This window comes from Callospermophilus lateralis, chromosome 3, assembly GCF_048772815.1.
Source record: "Callospermophilus lateralis isolate mCalLat2 chromosome 3, mCalLat2.hap1, whole genome shotgun sequence".
Classification (NCBI taxonomy): domain Eukaryota; kingdom Metazoa; phylum Chordata; class Mammalia; order Rodentia; family Sciuridae; genus Callospermophilus; species Callospermophilus lateralis.
Genome location: NC_135307.1, coordinates 95,234,556 through 95,257,211, shown reverse-complemented (window position 1 = coordinate 95,257,211; position 22,656 = coordinate 95,234,556). Strand labels below are relative to the sequence as shown.

At 35.2% G+C, this 22,656-nt stretch overlaps 1 protein-coding gene across 1 annotated transcript in view; it reads left to right on the top strand.

Moving 5' to 3' along the window:
- The window catches only part of Fam227b (family with sequence similarity 227 member B), a 58,642-nt gene that overhangs the window by 9,151 nt on the left and 26,835 nt on the right, over positions 1-22,656 (top strand). The window contains exons 3-8 of the mRNA XM_076849399.2: positions 37-265; positions 1,815-1,879; positions 5,305-5,340; positions 5,816-5,920; positions 7,539-7,637; positions 21,498-21,599. Coding sequence (XP_076705514.2) covers positions 37-265; positions 1,815-1,879; positions 5,305-5,340; positions 5,816-5,920; positions 7,539-7,637; positions 21,498-21,599 — 636 coding nt within the window. The remainder of the gene's footprint in view (positions 1-36; positions 266-1,814; positions 1,880-5,304; positions 5,341-5,815; positions 5,921-7,538; positions 7,638-21,497; positions 21,600-22,656) is intronic.

The window sequence follows — 22,656 nt, the reverse complement described above, 5'->3', positions numbered from 1 at the left end:
TTAAAAATGATTTAATTGTTTCCTCTCCATTGGCAGGATTATTGGCCCAAAGAAATCCACTTAATAGAAGATAAATATGTACATGATATGAACAAAATAAAAGAAGATAGTTCATTTACTTCAATTTATACACATCTATTGAAAAATGTCCCTCAAATATTTGAAGCAGACATGAACATGGAGTTAAGATTAAGGGAATGTTCACTTCTTTTGCAAGACCATGCATCCAAAATATTTGAATGGGACAAAGTTATTTGCAAAACAAGTAAGCCTTATTTTTTTAAATAAGTAAAGTTATGGTATATGTGTCTGGGTGTCTATTAGTCTATCTGCTGCCTCTATATGTGTTCTCATAAAGAGTGAAATACAAGAAGAATATCTTAAAATATAAAAGATATCTTAAAATATCTTAAAACAAGAATATATATTTTAAGACCTCTTCATTTTAAAATGATTCAGTACAGATTTTCAGCTAAACACAAACATGTAGTTTCAAAGATAGGGTTACTAGGACAACAGTTATTAACCTTGTAAAGTTAGAGTGTAGGTAGCAAAATATCAGGGAAACATGGAAACAAGATTTTATTAACTGATATTGAAAGTCACAAGCAAATCCTCGAGAGTCAGGATAAAAGAACATAAATTTCTAAAGCTGAATAGTAAAAAAGGGTAAGAGTTGATTACATGGGCTAGGTGAGGTTTTATAGAAGTATTCAGAATATGGTGAGGAATAAATGAAGGAGTAAAAAGTATTCTGCAAGTAATGATAATGATAATTTTTCCTTTTCAGGATTTGTGTACTTTTCTTAATTAATTATGTTGATTAATACTTCCAGAATAATTTTAAGTATTAATGGTGGTTCTTATTCTTGATTTAATGAAACTTTGTCATATAGAAGTCTTGAAAACAATGATACTGGTTATCTTCTATTTTAATTAATAGTTATAATGTTTAGATATTTAGTATTCTTCTTTGACTAGGTTTTTCAAATTCTGAGAACATTTAAATATACTATTAAATTCACTATTTTAAGTTTTCATGTTGTTTTAAATTGTAAAATTTTATCATTTTTGAATTCATACAAATTATATATATATACACACCTTATATGTATATGGTATGCAGATTATGTGTGGGATATATATATACACACATATATGAATATACATATATACAATATCTATACACAGTATATATACAGACATATATATGAAGCTTATGTGTGTGTGTATATATATATATATATATATATATATATATATATATTCATAAATTCTTTTCTAAAATAAAATATCTACAAGTAAAAGAAAAATAGGAACATATCTCTCCAAATATTCCTCCTGGTTTAAAAATAATAATTATAAATATATACCTATATATTCATTGTTCTCAGTATGTAAATATCAGAGTTTATATTTAAGTCTAAGTATCTGACTTCAAAGCCATAACCTTTCTATCGGCCATACACCATTGTGCATAGTGCTTTATTTAAGGTAATCACGAAATAACCAAATCTAAGTCACTGAGCTGTTTGAAAAACATGGACTTGTTCAGTAGAGATTGATTGAGATAAAAATTTAGATAAAGAAGTAAGAGCCATAGACATGTTAGGTGGAATATGATATTTCAGAAAAACTAAAGAAAACAGAAGATATGTAATAGTTCTAGTTATTCACTAAGAGTATAACTAGTATTATGTTTATGAAAATCATTAGTTGATCTCAGTGAATAGTTTCACATAATTTCTTTAAACTATTGAAATTTTTCATTTCTAAAGGATATATTTACATATGTTTTGAATTCTGTTTTTAAGGTTATGAAAAATTGGAAAGATATAAGGCATTTCTAGAGAAGTACCATACACACAAAAAGATAATGGTAGGATATTTATGTTTTTATCATTTTTCAAAAATTGTATTTTCACAGAAAATATAAACATTGTAATTTCACAGATAAGCAGTAATAATATTTAAAAATTATTCTTTTTAGTCTTTGGTTATCTAACAATGATGTCTGTGTTTTAAGTAACTAGCTGGACTCTTCTTTTCACATTCAATTAATTAGTGTTGGCCTCTTCACATTACAAATTATTTGAAGATTCATTTAATGTATAAATATTCCATCCTTTGGTTATTTAGCAATTTGTAATATACTTACTAGTATATCAGCCCTCTTCCTTTAGAAAAAAATAAAAATTTTTATGACCATTATATTTGTCAAATTTAAAAGTCTCCTTGAGATTTTGATTAAAATTATAATATACTTTTGAATTACTTATAGATAGTCCATAGTCCTTTTCAAAACTATGGTTTAAAAGCTGGATGTGGTGACATGTGCATCGAATCCCAGCAACTCTGGAGGCTGAGGCAGGAGGATAGCAAATTCAAGGCCAGTCTCAGCAACTAAATGAGTCCCTAAGCAACTTAGTGAGACCTTGTCTGAAAATAGAACATAAAAAGGGCTGGGGATGTGGCTCTGTGGTTAAATGCCCCTGGGTTCAATCCCTGGTACAAAACAAAATAAAAGTTCTGAGATTACATAATGTTAAAGCAATAAAAAGACTTTGTCTCTCACAACCACACACCTCATTTCATGTTATTTTAAAAATTTCAAATAAGTTTTCATCTTACGCTTCATTATAAATTACTAAAGCAGTAACTTAAGAAAATTTATATTTTGACAATTGAATTTGTGATTGATACGTGACCCATTCCCTTTCTAATATTAAATATTTTTTTTTGTATTTGGTACCCAGGATTGAACTCAGGAGTGCTTAACCACTGAGTCACATACCCAGCCCTTTTTTCTTTTTATTTTGATCAGGGTCTCCGTAAATTGCTTTGGGCCTCACTACATTGCTGAAGCTGGCCTTGAATTTGCAATCCTCCTGCTTCAACTTCCTTAGTCAGCGGGATTATAGACATTTCCACTATGCTCAGTTAAATATTTTATTTTTTTAATGTTTATAAACCTGATAGGCAAAATTTTTGATCATTTATGTATATGCCATAAATTGCATGTCTTTTACTAATAGTTTTTATTAGCTTTGTGTTTCTATTATTGTGAATTGCCTGTTTATGAACTTTGATTTTTTTTGAGCTTATTTTTATTTCTAAGAGCTGTTTATGCTTTAAAAATATTAGCTCTTTTCAATAATATGTTACTTTTATCTTACCTTCTCTTAACCCAAAAGTGTTTTTTACTATATTAAATTTTATATTTTTAATTATATGTAATTTTTACAAAATTCCTTCAGGGTTATTATATTTTAGAAATCTTCCTTTATCACAGAGTCACAGACAAAGTCACATGTGTTCTTTTGTATTATTCTAGTAGTTTTTTAAGACTTTAATTCTTTAATCTATCTGTTATTTATTCTAGCAAGGGCATAAATTGTAATCATGTTATTTTAAGTCCATCAAGAAATTTGTGTGATTTTTCTCCATAACAGTTCTACGCATTCTTTGTTTTTATTTCCCTCCTAGGTATTTTCAATTTTCATCAATAATAGCAGTGTTTTTTAATCTGTTATTAACTGTGTTGTTCTATTGAAAATTATCATTGCTACATAGATATTATTCAATTGAAGGAGATATTACTCAGTTTACGTGTTTATCATGCTGTCTCTGACATTTGTGATAAGGGTATTTGTACTTTGCTATTAAGTATAACTTTTAATATTTAGATACTTAATTTTCACATTAATAACATTTATTTTTATTTCTAGTTTATTAAAGTATATATGTATGGGAGTAGATGTAGATTAAATGTAAATATCACTGGGCTCAAAAACTTGAAGAAATCTCAATGGTTTGAAATTAGAGGGAATGAGTCCACTGTAGTGAAAGCAGAAGTTATTTTCATCCTTTAATATGTGAATATAGCAGATTATATTGTCAACTTTTCAGAAGTTGAATCACCCTCACATTGTTAGGTTATACTTTTTAAATGCATTACTGGTTTTATTTTGTTTTATTTAGGTTTTTGCATGTATGCTTGATACATTATTATTTTTCCTGTTATCTGTAGTTAGTTTCAGTATCAAAATGATAATAACCTCAGAAAATAATGTTCTTAGTTTTAGCTCTCTTTCTAATTTAAAATAGTTTGTAGAATATAAAGATATTATTTTTCCCTTTGGATGTTTTATACATAATGCTGAGTGAAGATAGCCAACCCCAAAAACCCAAATGCCTAATGTTTTCTCTGATATAAGGAGATTGATTTGTAGTGGGGTTGGGAGGGGGAGCATAGGAAGATTAGAAAAACTCTAGTTACAGCAAATAGGTGGGAGAGGAAGGGAGGGAGCATGGGGGTAGAAATGAGGATGGAATGAGATGGACATTATTACCCTATACATGTATGAAGACACAAATGGTGTGAATATACTCTGTATACAACCAGAGATATGAAAAATTGTGCTTTATATGTATAATATGAATTATAATACATTCTGCTGTCATATACAACAAATTAGAATACAAAACATTTTTTAAAGTAGCTTGCAAAAGTTATTAGCTAATTTATAATTTATGTTGCTCAGTGGAGTTAGGTTGCTGGAAAACTTTGTGGAAATTAACTAATTATCTAAATAGCAACTCTAGTAAATTGTCCTAACTAATATTAAGTGGGAAAAAAGCAAGTTACCAAGTAATATGTGCAATTTATATCTTTTTAAAATTTCAAAACACAAAAGAAGTTTTGGGGCGTGTGTGGGGTATGGGTGTGTGTGTGTGTGTGTGTGCGCGTGCGTGTGTGTGTGTGTGTGTGTGTGTGTGTGAGAGAGAGAGAGAGAGAGAGAGAGAGAGAGAGAGAGAGAAAGAGAGAGAGAGAGGTAGAGAAAGTATTTTTAAGTGAATGGAAGGTATATAAGCCAAAAAGGAAAAAAAAAGGGGAGTGGATTTTAGTGACTATCTCAAAGAAATGGGAACAAAAGAGTAGGACTAGAAATCAAGGTCAAAGAGAATCTAAACTTTTATTATGTAAACTATTTTTAAATCTGTAGTCTTACAGCAAATTCTGAATGTCAATAATAACCTATTATAGGTTGTGGGAACATTGGAACACTGGTAGTTATATTATTCATTAAATTTTATGCAAGTTTTAAAAATTCTGACCCTTGAATTTTATTAGATGACTTTCAAAGTCTCTTGAAATTACTCTTAGATCAATTAAAATCAACAAAAGCATTAATAATCATTGTAATTAAATATACATGTTTTATTGGACTTCTTAATTGGAATTTTAACATGTAAAAATTCTTTTACTTAGAGTTTTAAGTTTTTATTTTAAATATTTTCCAGCTTGCAGATGAAATGGGGACACAGAAGAATATAGAGGTATTCAAAATTTCTGTTTTTCTAGATTGTATGTAGAAGTATTACATGGGGCTAAAAGAATGCTTACATTATAGATGTAACTATAAATACAGATAGAGGTACCAGAAAAGAGAATTGAGAGCAGGTATAGAATCTTTCTCTTTCTATCTATTTCATATTTATGTGTAGTGTAGTTAAAACTTTTGATCATTTTTATACAGGCCAAAGTTAGTTCTGAATTGTGGAGTATTTATTTATTGATTTATTTTTTGCTTTTGAATCTGTCATATGAATATGAAAGGGCTCTTAATTTTTCAGAAGCAAAAATATGAAAATTTTTCTTAGGAGGAATATATTTTATTCTTAATAGATTAACATGAAACAAAATAATTATGTTAGAATGAGTTAAACGTATCTGTCTTATATAGTCATATGAAACTACTATACTAAGAAGAGTGAAATAATTACTATTCTATAATATTTCCCATTTTTCTAGGGTTGCAACTTCTCAGGATTCAAAGCAAATGAGCTTACTCAATTACCCAGACATTTGGATGCTAAACGAATTTATCTTTTTATTTTAAAAGCCCATGACTTTGATGTATGTAAATATTATTTTTATTGTATAATAAACTTTAAGAATATGATTTAATGAATCACACCTTTACTTAAAGCTATGATAAATTAGGTGTTAAGCAAGATACATTTACCAAAAGAGAATGTATTAGACACCATATTAGTGCCTCAGGAGTCTGAAGATGCTAATGTACAGTGGATTGACATGTGACCATAACAGGTACTTTTTCCTCTGTTTCTGCTCCATCAGCTTAGGATAGTTTAGCCTGCTACTTTGACCTTGAAATAATTTAATAGAGCCCTTCTCCATAGGCCTTTTGTATGTTTAAGCCTAAAAATATTCTGGGGCATTTTTTGTAGTATCCCTACAGAGTAACCAACCAAATGATGAAAAGATACTGGTATAGAAAGGTAACTAGGTTGTCAACTAGTGATTATCAGGGATGGGTTGAGGTTGGGATGTTTACAGATAAAACTGATCATTTTTTCCACTGCATTTAAATTTTCTACTTTTTATGTCTCAATACATTACATGTATTATTTTTCATTAAAAAATACTAAATATAAGTTAAAACTCTACTGGTTACGTCCATACTATACTTAGTGGCCTATTTAAAAGAAGTGCTTCACAAAATACATGATAAATAATTTTCTTGCTACAAAAGTTTGCATGATGTCATTTTTGTTGACTTTTATTTGAGGAACATGAATTGATATTTGTGAATTTTATTAAAATAGATGTTGAATTCTACTGAATGTATTATTTATAACCTTTTGTGAAGAACAAAAATGATCTTTGAATCTACAATTTTAAACCAAAATTGGTACATAGATTTAACCTTGTGAACCAATTTTGATGAATTGTCTACTTAAAGGGAACACTATATTTAGACATATTGATGAAGACAGCTTATTGAAATAGATATTTTTGATTAATTGTTGACATTTGTCTTCAGTGAAAAATAGGAAAAATTATGGCATTTTTGCTATTCTTGGTCTATCCTAAATCATCTTTTTCATAGTTACTAGCCAAATATAGTTATTGAGCATATGAAATATAGATGATGTCACTGAGAACCTGAATTTTTAATATATTTCTTTTAATAAATTTATATACAAATCTGAAAAATAGCATATGACTCAATTATTTAATAATGCTCAATTGTGCAACAAAATTATAAATATGTATTTTATGAAGTCTACAGATTTAATATTTCTGATGAAAATAGTATTTAAATTGAGATATGCTATGAGTAAAAATATATATTATAATTCAAAGATCTAATACTAAAAAGAATGTAAAATTATTTACTAATAATTGTATATAAATTATTAATTATTAATCATTACGTTAATCATTATTATAATCAAATTATTAATCATTAATAATTGTATATGTTATATACAATTAGATATTATTTTAAATATATTCAGTTTAATAAATAAAATGTGCAATTAAAATTTTACCTTTTACTTTGTAAATAACTATTAGAAAGTTTAATATGTACATGGCTCATGTAAATATCTATTTGGCTGTGATAGTCTATGAACATTGAAAACATACTCTTTATAAGGCATATTTACACTAACATGTTTCTTTAATATATTTTAATTTGGTTTCTATGTGTCTTTTTTCCCCATAGGAAAGAATATTTAAAATCTGGAAGAGTCATTTTCTCTCAGAATCTTCCATTGCTCTTTTGCATGACTCCTTTTGGTGGTGGTTTCTCCATAAATTTAAGGCAAATAAGACTTTTAAAGTTTTTTAATAAGTTGATTTGTAGCATATAATTAATTTGTAGGTAGAGAGAACACTGGTAAAAATGTTTCTCTATCTTTTCATAGAAATTAGTTTTTGAACGTAATTATCATGTATGTAATATTTGTAGACTTTAAAAATCCTGTTTAAAGTCTCCTTTTTCAGAGGAGTAAGACTTTCATATGATTTCAAAGATCCTAAATCTTTTTTAATCAGGAAAAATTAGTGAAATCAAACACTGTAGTGAGCAATAAAATTGAGGATTTATTTAAAATTGTAATGTGCTGATAAACACTAAACAGAAAGTCCACTGTAAATCACTGATATTGAAGAAGTTCAGTTTGAAAATATAAGTATGCAGTTATAGAGAGTCTTTATTTGATTCAGAAGCATTAGAACTTCTGATTAGGATTAAAAGGATAAAGAGGGGATATTTGGGAAATAATAAGAATGGAAATAAGTAGCATATAGTGTTTGACTAGAAGTAAGTATATTCTAATATTCTTAATATTTTAAAAAATTGTCCATGGTACCTTGGTTCCCCCCAAAAGGTGCAAATGAGTGAAAGTATGTCACTTCCACACAACTCCATACATTAACAAAAAGCCATATGACCTACAAAAGTCACAATATTTTTTAATCTATCATACAAAGTAGATTCCAAAGCACTTAATATTACCAGGGATAGAGGGAATAAATACATAATGATAAAATGGTCAATTCATCAGTATGATATAAGAATACTAAATATTTATGCATCTAATAAAGTTCTTCAGAACACATTTAATAAAAACTTTTAACACTTCAAGGAGAAATAGACAAACTCATAAGTATAGTTCAAGATTTCATCATCTCACTCTCAGTAATTGGTAAAATATACAGAAAATCAGAAATTACGTAGAAGACTTGAGCAACACTGACAAACAACCTGACAATTATAAAACACTCTTCTAATCTTGCTCACTTTGTGTTGCTATAACAGAACACCACAGAATAGGTGATTTGTAATGACCAGAAGTTTATTGGCTAACAGCTGTGGAGGTGGGAAAGTCCAAAATATAGGGGTCTAGGAGCCAGTATTTGGCAAGGTTCTCCTTGCTATGTCATCCCATGGCAGAGAGCCATGAGGAGATATTATGGTTTGGAGGTGAGGTGTCCCAGAAAAGCTCACATGTGAGAAAATATAACAAGGTTCACAGGAGAAATGATTGGGTTGTGAGAGTCTTAACCCAATCAGTGAATTAATCCCTGGTAGGGATTAACTGAGTGGTAACTGAAATTCGAGGGTGTGGCTGAAGGAGGTGGGAATTGGGACATGGGTTTGGGATATATATTTATATCTGGCAAGTGGAGACCTCTCTCTGCTTCCTGATCACCATATAAGCTGATTTCCTCGGCCACCACACTTCTGCCATCATGTCTTGCCTCACCTCAAGCCCTGAGGAATGGAGCCAGCCTTCTATGAACTAAAACCTCTGAAACTGTGAGCCCTTATATAAACTTTTCCTACTGTACAGTAGTTCTGGTCAGATATTTTAGTCACAGCAGCAAAAAAACTGAGCAAAACAGAAATTGGTACCGAGAAGTGGGGTCCTTGTTGTAACTAACCTGACCCTGTGGTTCAAAAGCTTTTTGAGGTTTTTGGATTTGGTGGGAGAAATTTTGAAATGTGTAGCAGTGTAAGCTGGAAAAGCTTTAGTTTGTTGTAATCGGAGATTAATGGTCAATTCTGGTGGGAGTGCAGAAGACCAGAATGGTGATAGGACCATGGCCAATGAAGTCTGGGCTCAAGAGGGTTTAGAGGAAAAGGAGGAGACTATTGGTAATTGGAATAGAGTCCATTTGGGTTCTGTTCTGGCTGAGAAGTTGTCTGCATTTTGCCTATGTCCTGAGATTCTCTGTGAGGCCAATTTTAAAAGCAAAGGACTTCTTAATCTGGTGGAGGAAATTTCTAGACAGCATAGCATTCAGGTGGTGGCACAGATATTGCTGGCAACTTTTAGCCAAGTTTATTGTGATATTCAAGAGCAGAAAGAAAACAGGAGTGGGGATATTTGAAAAAACTTGGACTTGAAAAGTGAAAGTAAAATTAAGGCTAAGGAAATTGCAGTTGTTAAAGACATTACTGCCACTAAAGAAATGTTAAAGACTTTGCTCAGAGACAATAAGAAGATGGCTTGAGGGCATCTCAGGAGCTGGCAAGACCACACCCATCTCAGGCTCAAAGAAGTAAGGTGAAAATTCTTTTGAGAAGAGATCAGTGGGGCACCCTTCTTGCACAAAGGGACCTAGGAAGTTTTTTCAACATACTCAGCTACCCAGACACTCCAAGGCTGCTGCAGCCATGGTCCCTGGAGGCTCAAGATGATGGCAGACCTTGGTGTCAACCATGTGGTGCTGGTTCTGCAGGAATTCAGGATGCTGGAGTTAGGGGGTCATGGAAGTTTCCAACAAAATTCCTGGAAAGGCAGGCAGGTGCAGCAAGGTTGGAGTCCCTGAGGGCATCCCTTGAGAAGACAGAGTATGGAGATGTGAGGAGGAAGCTTAAGTAGCAATGGAGATCCCTAAGATTAAGAAATGCCAGTAACATGGGACATTGTCCTAGGAAAGCTGCAGGAATCAAGCAGGGACAAGCCAACAGAAAGGCCACTTGGGCTGCAACAAGACCACAGGGGCAGAGCTACACCAGCCCTTTAGAGAGGACATCATGCCATGTGCTCCAGATGCTGGACACAGACCTATGGGACCTGCTTGCCCAGCTGGATTTTGGTCTTGCTTTGGTCCTATCCCTTCTTTCTATGCTTCTCTTTTTGAGAATGGAAATGTTTGTTGTATACCCATTATATATTAGATACTTGTAGATTGCATTTAATTTTACAGGAGCTCACAATGTAAGATTGCCTTGACCCTCAGGGAAAACTTTGGACTTGAACTTTGAGCAATCTCAGAACTGTTGAGACTATGGGAACTCTTGGGAGTGGACTAAATGTATCTTGCATTGACAGATGAATGTGAGCTTTTGGGGACCAGGGGTAGAATGTTATGATTTGGATGTGAGATGTCCCCGCAAAGCTCCCGTGTGAGAAAATACGAGAAGGTTCAGAGGAGAAATTATTGGGTTGTGAGAGTCTTAATCTAATCAGCAAATTAATCCCCTGATAAGGATTGAGTGATAACTAAAGTGGTAAGGTATAGCTGGAAGAGATGGGAATTGGGGCATGGCTTTGGGATATATATGTATATCTGACAAGTGGAGACCTGCTTTCTGATAGCCATTTAAGCTGCTTCCCTCTGCCACGATGTCCTGCCTCATCTTGAGGTCCGAGGAATGGAATCAGCTGCCCATGGACTTAGACCTCTGAAAGTGAGCCCCCAAATAAATAAACCTTTCCTTCTCTATAGTTGTGCAGGCTAAAACAGGAGGAGCTGAACCACTTCCATAATAGCATGCTCCCATGACACAAATGCCTGCTATTAGGTCTCACCTCCAATGCCACAAAATCAGGGATCAGGTTTCTAACATATTTACTTGGGGAGACACATTAAAACCATAGTACCTATCAACAACAGAAGAGTACACATTTATCTTGAGTGCACACTAAATATTTACAAAGATATACAATCTTCTGAAATAAGAAAACATCCTAATAAATTTATAATAATTCAAACCATACAAAATGTTTTCATGCAAAATTGTATTATAAAATGAATAACAGTAAAGTATCTGGAAAAATCTCCAAATATTTGGAAACTAAAGAGCATACTTCTCAATAACCACAGGTCACACCAGGAATCAATATGAAAATCAGAAATTATTTTGAACAGATTAAAATTTGTAGAATATAGCTGAAGCTGTATTTAGGGAGAAACTACATTATAATGTATGTCTGTATTTGAAAAAAAAAGGAGAACATTCTCAAAAACTGTGATCTCAGCTTCTTTTTTTAGTTTTCAATGGACCTTTGTTTTATTCATTTATATGTGGTTCTAAGAATCAATCACACATGCTAGGCAAACAATCTGTCACTGAGCTACAACCCTAGCCCTCAGCTTCTATCTTAACAAGCTAAAAAAGGAAATATGAGTGAAACTTAAAGTAAGTGTAAGAAAAAAAAATAATGATCAGAGTGGAAGCCAACACAATTTAAAAAAAAGAAATTAAAGAAAAATCATCAACATTTAAAAAAGAATGAACATAAAACTTCAGACTCTTCCAAAAAATTGAATCTCATCCTAAAAGTTAGGAAGCATTACCAAGGTAGCAAATCCAGACAAGATACTACAAGAAAAACAAACCAAAAATTACAGATCAATATTTCTTATGATGAGTATGGATGCAAAAATCATCAAAATATACTAGCAAACCAAATCCAGTAGCATATTAAAAGGGTTATACACCATGACCAATAGGAATTATTCCTGAAATGCAAGGATAATTTAACATATGTTAAATAACTTGATCTAATGGATACTTTGGTAACCCAAATGTCCAACAGCTGCAAGATACATTTTCTTATCAAGCATACACGAAACATTTACAAAACAATGATTCTACCATTTTGCTATTTAGTTTCTTAAGATACACACACTAGGGAGAAGTGGTGAGGAAGAAGATGGCTGCGAAAGGAGTGCAGCACTCCCGTGTACTGCGTCACTGAGCAGGAAAAAGACAAGGTAGAATGGATAAAAGCTAGCTTGTTAGGAATTTCCAGCAAAATTGGAGTGCTCCGAAACCTAGAGGAAGGATTTCCATTGCATAAGGACCTGCTACTGGAGCTCAAACGCGAGAGATTTGTCCGCACGGAGGGTCACACTGCGTATGCAGCAAATCGCCCTGCGGCCAGAGTCTGCGGCGCTCGCTGGGAAACGACGGTAAGATAACAATGCAAAGATACAGTGCTACGGATTCTGCAGGCTCCCGCCAGCTGTGCAAATACTGTACTCAGAGCTGAATTCTGGGCTTGAGACGGGGAAGGAAGCCATCCAATTCGGTTCTCCACATCGGTCAGACCACAGAGGAAGCCAGCGGCCACCATCTTGGAGAGCTGACGTCATCATCTCTGTTTTTTTTTTTTTTTTTTTGACTGATCACAGCTCTTTCAGCTATAGATCAGCGGGGAAAACTTAAGGGCCCCTCCCAGCTCTCCTGTGAGCGCAATAGCCAGACCGAGGGCGGCACGGAGCCGGCGGGAGACGTGGCTTCGGCGAGGGAGCCGGCGGCTGCGGCGAGGGAGACAGCGGCAGCGGCGGCTGCGGCGAGGGAGCCGGCGGGAGCTGGGGCTGCGGCGAGGGAGCCGGCGGCAGCCGGGGCAGCGGCACGGGAGCCGGCCGGAACCGGCGGGAGCCGCAGCAGCGGCGCGGGAGCCGGTGGGAGCCACGGCGGTGCTGGCACAGGAGCCGGCGGGAACCGCGCAGCGCGGGACTCCCAGCTACCGCTCCCACCAGTGCTGACAACTGAGGTCTCTTGCACCGACTCGCCTTGGCATGGGACTCACGGCTACAGCTCCCACCGGTGCTGACAACTGAGGTCTCTTGCATCAGATACGGGGGCGTGGCTACCAGAAGGTAAGCAAGTTTGCTGGGGGTGCTCAGCCCCAAGCTCTACAAACTAAGGGCCTGAGGGAGGCAAACAAGGAGAGTGTGCCCAGGCACTAATGAAACAGCTGCTCCACGTGTGTGCAAGGTAGGCAGAACTGTGACCACCGACAAAACAGGTCCAGTGGACTGCCAGACACATCGCTCAGATTGGGGGAGGGGCAGAGCCGCCAGGCGCCTGCAAGTTACGCAGACCTGCGAATCACCAGCTGATCAGACCCAGCAACCGCGGAGCGGCAGAGCCACCCCGGGCCTGCAAGGTAGGGGCACTTGCCACCCACTGGCAGGTCAGGCCCAACAAATTGTGGAGGGGCACAGCTGCCCCACGAGCCTGCTAGGTAGGCAGAACCCTGACTACCAACAGAACAGGCCCAGAGGCCGGCCAGACACATCGCCCCGCCCCAGTTGGGGGAGGGGCAGAGCCGCCGGGCGCCTGCAAGTTACACAGACCTGCGACTCACCAACAGATCAGGCCCAGCAACCGCGGAGCGGCAGAGCCACCCCCGGGCCTGCAAGGAAGGCGCACTTGCCACACACCAGCAGGTCAGGCCCAACAAACTGCGGAGGGGCACAGCTGCCCCACGAGCCTGCTAGGTAGGCAGTACCCTGACCACCAACAGAACAGGCTCAGAGGACGGCCAGACACATCGCCCCGCCCCGGTTGGGGGAGGGGCAGAGCCGCCAGGCGCCTGCAAGGTAGGCAAACCTGCGTCTCACCAGCATATCAGGCCCAGCAACCCGCGGAGCGGCAGAGCTACCCCCGGGCCTGCAAGGTAGGTGCACTTGACACCCATTGGCAGGTTAGGCCCAGCAACTCTCGGAGGGACACAGCTGCTCCACGCACGTGCAAGGTAGGCGGAACCGTGACCACTGACAAAACAGGCCCAGTGGCCCGCCAGATACATCGCCCCAGTTGGGGGAGGGGCAGAGCCGCCACCAGCGCCTTTTAGGTAGACAGACCTGCAACCAACAGACAGAACGGGCCTAGTGGCCAGCGGAGGGGCAAAGCCACTGCTCACGCCTGCAAGGTAGACGGACCTGTGACCACCGAAAGAACAGGCCCATCGAAAGTACAGGCACAGCGGCCTCCCGGCGTGGTAGGCACATTGCCTCAATTGGAGGAGGGGAAGAACCACCGCCAAAGCCTGCGAGGGAGACTTTGCAGCTATACAAGAGCAATATAAATATATAGGGGGAAAAATCAATAACACAACAGTTTCACCAAGCAGAAAGAAACGCGATCAATATGAAAAGACAAGGAAAGAAAGGACCACAAGCAATGCAGGTCAACTCAACTTTAGAAGAGGTAATTTCTGCAGCAGATGGAATGTCAGATAAAGAATTCAGGATATACATGCTTCAGATGATCTGGAGTCTCAAGGAAGACATTAGACAGCAAAATCAGTCAATGAAAGACCACTTCGACCACTTTGACAATCAATTACATAAACAAATCCAAGAAGTAAAAGATCAATTATACAGGGAGATAGAGGTTATAAAAAACAAACAAACAGAAATCCTGGAAATGCAGGAAACAATAAACCAACTTAAAAACTCAATTGAGAATACTACCAGCAGAGTAGAACACTTAGAAGATAGAACATCAGACAATGAAGACAAAGTATTTCAACTGGAGAAGAACATAGACAGCTCAGCAAAGCTGTTAAGAAACCATGAGCAGAACATTCAAGAAATATGGGATAACATAAAGAGACCAAACTTAAGAGTCATTGGGATACAGGAAGGTACTGAGGTCCATACCAAAGGAATGAGCAATCTATTCAACGAAATAATACGAGAAAACTTCCCAGACTTGAAGAATGAGACAGAATCCCAAATCCTAGAAGCCTACAGGACGCCGAATGTGCAAAATCATAAGAGATCCACACCTAGACACATTATAATGAAGATGCCCAACATACAGAATAAGGAGAGAATTTTAAAAGCTACAAGAGAAAGGAAGCAGATTACATTTAGGGGTAAACCAATCAGGATAACAGCTGATCTTTCAACACAGACTCTCAAAGCTAGAAGATCCTGGAATAACATATTTCAAACACTGAAAGAAAAGGGGTTCCAACCAAGAATTGTGTATCCCGCGAAATTAAGCTTCAGGATGGAAGATGAAATTAAAACCTTCCATGATAAACAAAAGTTAAAAGAATTTGCAGCTAGAAAACCATCTCTTCAAAACATCCTTGGCAAAATATTACAGGAAGAGGAAATGGAAAATATCAATGAAAACCAACAGCGGGAGGTAGTACAGTAAAGGGGGGGGGAATAATCAAAGAGGAAAACAAACCATGTTTAGTAACATAAATAAACAAATATGGCTGGAAGAACAACCCATATCTCAATAATAACCCTAAATGTTAATGGCTTAAACTCACCAATTAAGAGACACAGGCTAGTAGAATGGATCACAAAACAAGACCCAACAATATGCTGCCTTCAGGAGACGCATTTGATAGGAAAAGACATACATAGACTGAAGGTGAAAGGTTGGGAAAAATCATATCACTCATATGGACTTCGGAAACAAGCAGGAGTGTCCATACTCATATCAAATAAAATAGATTTCAAGCCAAAGTTAATCAAAAGGGATGAAGAGGGACACTACATACTTCTTAAGGGAACCATACACCAACAAGACATAACAATCATAAATATATATGCCCCAAACAATGGTGCAGCTATGTTCATCAAACAAACTCTTCTCAAGTTCAAGAGTCTAATAGACCACCATACAATAATCATGGGAGACTTCAACACACCTCTCTCACCACTGGACAGATCTTCCAAACAAAAGTTGAATAAGGAAACTGTAGAGCTCAATAACACAATTAATAACCTAGACTTAATTGACATATATAGAATATACCACCCAACATCAAGCAGTTACACTTTTTTCTCAGCAGCACATGGATCCTTCTCAAAAATAGATCATATATTATGTCACAGGGCAACTCTTAGACAATATAAAGGAGTAGAGATAATACCATGCATCTTATCTGACCATAATGGAATGAAATTGAAAATTAACGATAAAAGAAGTAAGGAAAAATCATGCATCACCTGGAGAATGAACAATAGGTTACTGAATGATCAATGGGTTATAGAAGACATCAAGGAGGAAATTAAAAAATTCTTAGAGATAAATGAAAACACAGACACAACATATCGGAATCTATGGGACACATTGAAAGCAGTTCTAAGGGAAAAATTTATTGCTTGGAGTTCATTCCTTAGAAAAAGAAAAAACCAACAAATAAATGATCTAATACTTCAACTCAGAATCCTAGAAAAAGAAGAGCAAAACAACAGCAAAAGAAGTAGAAGACAAGAAATAATTAAAATCAGAGCTGAAATTAATGAAATCGAAACGAAAGAAACAATTGAAAAAATTGACAAAACTAAAAGTTGGTTCTTTGAAAAAATAAATAAAATTGACAGACCCTTAGCCACGCTAACGAAGAGAAGAAGAGAGAGAACTCAAATTACCAGCATACGGGATGAAAAAGGCAATATCACAACAGACACTTCAGAAATACAGAAGATTATCAGAAACTATTTTGAATACTTATACTCCAATAAAATAGAAGATAGTGAAGGCATCGATAAATTTCTTAAGTCATATGATTTGCCCAGATTGAGTCAGGAGGATATTGACAACCTAAACAGACCAATATCAATTGAGGAAATAGAAGATACCATCAAAAGACTACCAACTAAGAAAAGCCCAGGACCGGATGGGTATACAGCAGAGTTTTACAAAACCTTTAAAGAGGAACTAATACCAATACTTTTCAAGCTATTTCAGGAAATAGAAAAAGAGGGAGAACTACCAAATTCATTCTATGAGGCCAACATCACCCTGATTCCTAAACCAGACAAAGACACTACAAAGAAAGAAAACTACAGACCAATATCTCTAATGAACCTAGATGCAAAAATCCTCAATAAACTTCTGGCGAACCGGATACAAAAACATATCAAAAAAATTGTGCACCATGATCAGGTAGGATTTATCCCTGGGATGCAAGGCTGGTTCAATATACGGAAATCAATAAATGTTATTCACCACATCAATAGGCTTAAAAATAAGAACCATATGATCATCTCGATAGATGCGGAAAAAGCATTCGACAAAGTACAGCATCCCTTTATGTTCAAAACTCTAGAAAAAATAGGGATAACAGGAACATACCTCAATATTGTAAAAGCAATCTATGCCAAGCCTCAGGCTAGCATCATTCTGAATGGAGAAAAACTGAAGGCATTCCCTCTAAAATCTGGAACAAGACAGGGATGCCCTCTCTCACCACTTCTGTTCAACATAGTTCTCGAATCACTGGCCAGAGCAATTAGACAGACGAAAGAAATTAAAGGCATAAAAATAGGAAAAGAAGAACTCAAATTATCACTATTTGCAGATGACATGATTCTATACCTAGCAGACCCAAAAGGGTCTACAAAGAAACTATTAGAGCTAATAAATGAATTCAGCAAAGTGGCAGGCTATAAAATCAACACGCATAAATCAAAGGCATTCCTGTATATCAGCGACAAATCCTCTGAAATGGAAATGAGGACAACCACCCCATTCACAATATCCTCAAAAAAAATAAAATACTTGGGAATCAACCTAACAAAAGAGGTGAAAGACTTATACAATGAAAACTACAGAACCCTAAAGAGAGAAATAGAAGAAGATCTTAGAAGATGGAAAAATATACCCTGTTCATGGATAGGTAGAAGTAACATCATCAAAATGGCGATATTACCAAAAGTTCTCTATAGGTTTAATGCAATGCCAATCAAAATCCCAACGGCATTTCTTGTAGAAATAGAGAAAGCAATCATGAAATTCATATGGAAAAATAAAAGACCCAGAATAGCAAAAACAATGCTAAGCAGGAAGTGTGAATCAGGCGGTATAGCTATACCAGACTTCAAACTATACTACAGAGCAATAGTAACAAAAACAGCATGGTACTGGTACCAAAACAGGCGGGTGGACCAATGGTACAGAATAGAGGACACAGAAACCAATCCACAAAACTACAACTATCTTATATTTGATAAAGGGGCTAAAAGCATGCAATGGAAGAAGGATAGCATCTTCAACAAATGGTGTTGGGAAAACTGGAAATCCATATGCAACAAAATGAAACTGAATCCCTTTCTCTCGCCATGCACAAAAGTTAACTCAAAGTGGATCAAGGAACTTGATATCAAATCAGAGACATGGCGTCTGATAGAAGAAAAAGTTGGCTATGATCTACATACTGTGGGGTCGGGCTCCAAATTCCTCAATAGGACACCCATAGCACAACAGTTAATAACTAGAATCAACAAATGGGACTTACTCAAACTAAAAAGTTTTTTCTCAGCAAAAGAAACAATAAGAGAGGTAAATAGGGAGCCTACGTCCTGGGAACAAATCTTTACTCCTCACACTTCAGACAGAGCCCTAATATCCAGAATATACAAAGAACTAAAAAAATTAGACAATGAGATAACGAATAACCCAATCAACAAATGGGCCAAGGACCTGAACAGACATTTCTCAGAGGAGGACATACAATCAATCAACAAGTATATGAAAAAATGCTCACCATCTCTAGCAGTCAGAGAAATGCAAATCAAAACCACCCTAAGATACCATCTCACTCCAGTAAGATTGGCAGCCATTAGGAAGTCAAACAGCAACAAGTGCTGGCGAGGATGTGGGGAAAAGGGTACTCTTGTACATTGCTGGTGGGACTGCAAATTGGTGCGGCCAATTTGGAAAGCAGTATGGAGATTTCTTGGAAAGCTCGGAATGGAACCACCATTTGATCCAGCTATTCCCCTACTCGGTCTATTCCCTAAAGACCTAAAAAGAGCACACTATAGGGACACTGCTACATCCATGTTCATAGCAGCACAATTCACAATAGCAAGACTGTGGAACCAACCTAGATGCCCTTCAATAGACGAATGGATAAAAAAAATGTGGCATTTATACACAATGGAGTATTACTCTGCATTAAGAAATGACAAAATCATAGAATTTGGAGGGAAATGGATGGCATTAGAGCAGATTATGCTAAGTGAAGCCAGCCAATCCCTTAAAAACAAATGCCAAATGTCTTCTTTGATATAAGGAGAGTAGCTAAGAACAGAGTAGGGACAAAGAGCATGAGAAGAAGATTAACATTAAACAGGGATGAGAGGTGGGAGGGAAAGGGAGAGAGAAGGGAAATTGCATGTAAATGGAAGGAGACCCTCAGGGGTATACAAAATTACATACAAGAGGAAGTGAGGGGAAAGGAGGAAAAATATAAGGGGGAGAAATGAATTACAGTAGAGGGGGTAGAGAGAGAAGAGGGGAGGGGAGGGGGGAGGGGGGATAGTAGAGGATAGGAAAGGCAGCAGAATACAACAGACACCAGAATGGCAATATGTAAATCAATTGTTGTGCAAATGATGTGATTATGCAATCTGTATATGGGGTAAAAATGGGAGCGCATATCCCACTTGAATCAAAGTGTGAAATATGATATATCAAGAACTATGTAATGTTTTGAACAACCTACAATAAAAATTAATTTAAAAAAAAAAAAAAAAGATACACACACTAGGTTGAATTATATTAATCAAAAACATATCCTGGAAATTTCTGTCTTGTACAAATTTCTTTTCTCCTCTTCACAGGTGTTAACTATAGATTATGTAGTTGAAACATGCTATCTTGAGTAAATTATATTTGTATTGTATATATATATATATATATATATATATGTATATATCACTTCATTTAATTCTCAAATAACTGTGTATGTCAGAACCATTGACATAAGTAATGAAGAATTGCTATTAGTGTTATTATTGCTATGATAACAGCAAAGAAGTTAATAAACAAGTATGCAAATTATATTGGTAGTTAATAGACCTGGATTATAGTCCAATTCTTGAGTATTTAACTGGATAGCTTTATGTGTAGAAGCTAACTCATAATAAGGACGAAATGAAGGGAAGAATAGAAATGCAGTAGATAAGACAATGAGGAATAGAGGGAAGGGACGGGCTATAGACAAAGGAAAGACAGTAGAATGAATCTGGCATCTGACATAATTTTTCTGTGTACATATATGAAAATAATACAGTGAATCCCACCACCATGTACCTCCATAATAATGGGACTCCAACTAGAATAAGATATATCTGTGCTTGTATAATTATATTATAATGGATTCTGCTGTCATAGATGACTGAAAAGAACCAATAAATTTTTAAAAATAATAATTCCCCTTGACATTTCTGAGATCAGAGCAGGCACTGAAGTAGAAGGATTCAAGCTAGGTGATATGTAATTTCATTTTAGGTCTAAGATTTATTAATAAATCTATCTATAAATCCCAGGTTATTTTGTTTGATGATTTCATTACAAACTACCTTAAATTTGAAAATTTGGGGGATTTTGTTACCAAAAATCATTAATGCCAGCTTGCACTTCTACAGTCTATGTCATAAATGAGTTGGAACTGTTTAATTCACCTTTATTGTATAATGACTTTAGATGCTAATTCACCTCTTTGTTGCTTAGTAGTGCAAGAATCAGGGTACTACATTGGCACTTTAATATTGACATTATTTTTATATATAGATGTGTTTCTTCTTAAAATATATTTCTTTTGTTTCCAATTTAGCTCTCTTATCATAATTGTATTAGTTCGGTCTCATTCCTTATTGCTTTAATTTCACTCTGTATTACTGATAATGAATGAATTAGAATTGTAGGGAACTGAAGTTAACTAAGCCATTGATTGCCTTCTACATAATAAATACTGTGCAAGAACCTTCATTAACTCCTTATGTTTGTGTTTTCTGTATACCAGGTATCATGTTTTGTGTACAAAAACGTGTTCTTTGTCCCTATTTAATTTTACTACACTTCTTTAATGCATTGTATATCTGTCCTACACCTGTCAGATAAGAAAACTGGGGCATAATTATCTCACCAAAGGTAATGCAACTAATAAATAACAGAGCCAGTATTCAAATTCAGGTTTGCGTGATGCTAAAACCCATCCTCATTCCCTTATATCAATTGGCTTCCCTTTAAGAATAGAAAAACTACTGATATTATACAAATAAATTCCCAATTGCATTTTCCCCTTATATTTTTGTGCATTATAATTATACATAATAGTGGGATTAACTGTAATATTGATTTTAATTTCATACATATTTTAATTTTCAGCCTAACAAAAAAAATCAAGATTGCTTATTTGATAGAATTTCAGAAAGTTATGTGACACTTTTCATTAGCATACCTTTAAGACGGAAAGATGCATTTTTTCAGGTAATGGTAGAAATGAACAGTTATGTTAATTATTTTTAGAGTGAATTAAATAGAAAAAATAGTTATTTTGTTTAAACATATACAAGAACACATTTTGTTACTTTGAAAGCAAACTTGTCTGATATACAGTAAGTAATGGCAATATTTTAAAAGTTATGCTCTTACTGTCACTCCCCACAAGAATATAGTATTCTCATGCCTCAAAGTCTTACAGAATATTTAGTATAATATTTTGTATGATACTAATAATTTGAAAAATATTAACTTATCCTATATACATTCTTGATTTTGTTCAATTTACCTACAAATTGACTTATTTTTTTCTTTATGATGAATCATTTGATCTATTTAAAATAAATTTTCTATATTATACTTAAGAACCAATCATCTGTTACAATAAAATACAATGCATAAAATTATGACTCAAATGCTTGTTTTGATTTTTTTGCTGTTATACTAATATTGATTAAAATAATATTCTTGAGTAAAGTAAAACGAAGAATGTAGAAATGTTCTTGGAAATGTTTATATTTAATAGCTTGCATTTCAAAACACAAGCCATATTCAAATACTTTGTTGCTTTGGCAATCTGTAAATCAGAAATACATAATTATTTTAGAATTTGTCAATGTTTTCATTGCTAATGCAGATTTAAAATACAAAGTGTCCTTTATAATGAAAATATATATAAACCTATATTCACAAAGTTTTCAAACACTTATGTTCATCCTTTACCTATCTTACAAATGCATATGTAAAATGTGGTAGCGGACTTGGAATAAAGAAATTCAGCTTCATGTCTGTAATCTGATACAAATTACCTACATAATCTGCTCAACCTCTCAGGTTCATAAGTAGGTTTTTGGTTACATTAAATGTTAAATCATTGTCATGTGGAACAATATTGTTCTGAAAGATAAAGTAGGATTTCCTTTGCTAATATTGAAATTGTTTTTTCTTATTTTCAGGAAAAAAGTTAATGATTAAAACTTTGTTGTTAAATTAGCTGAAAATTTAAAAAAATGTTTTTTTCTAACCATATTCTTTCACTAATATG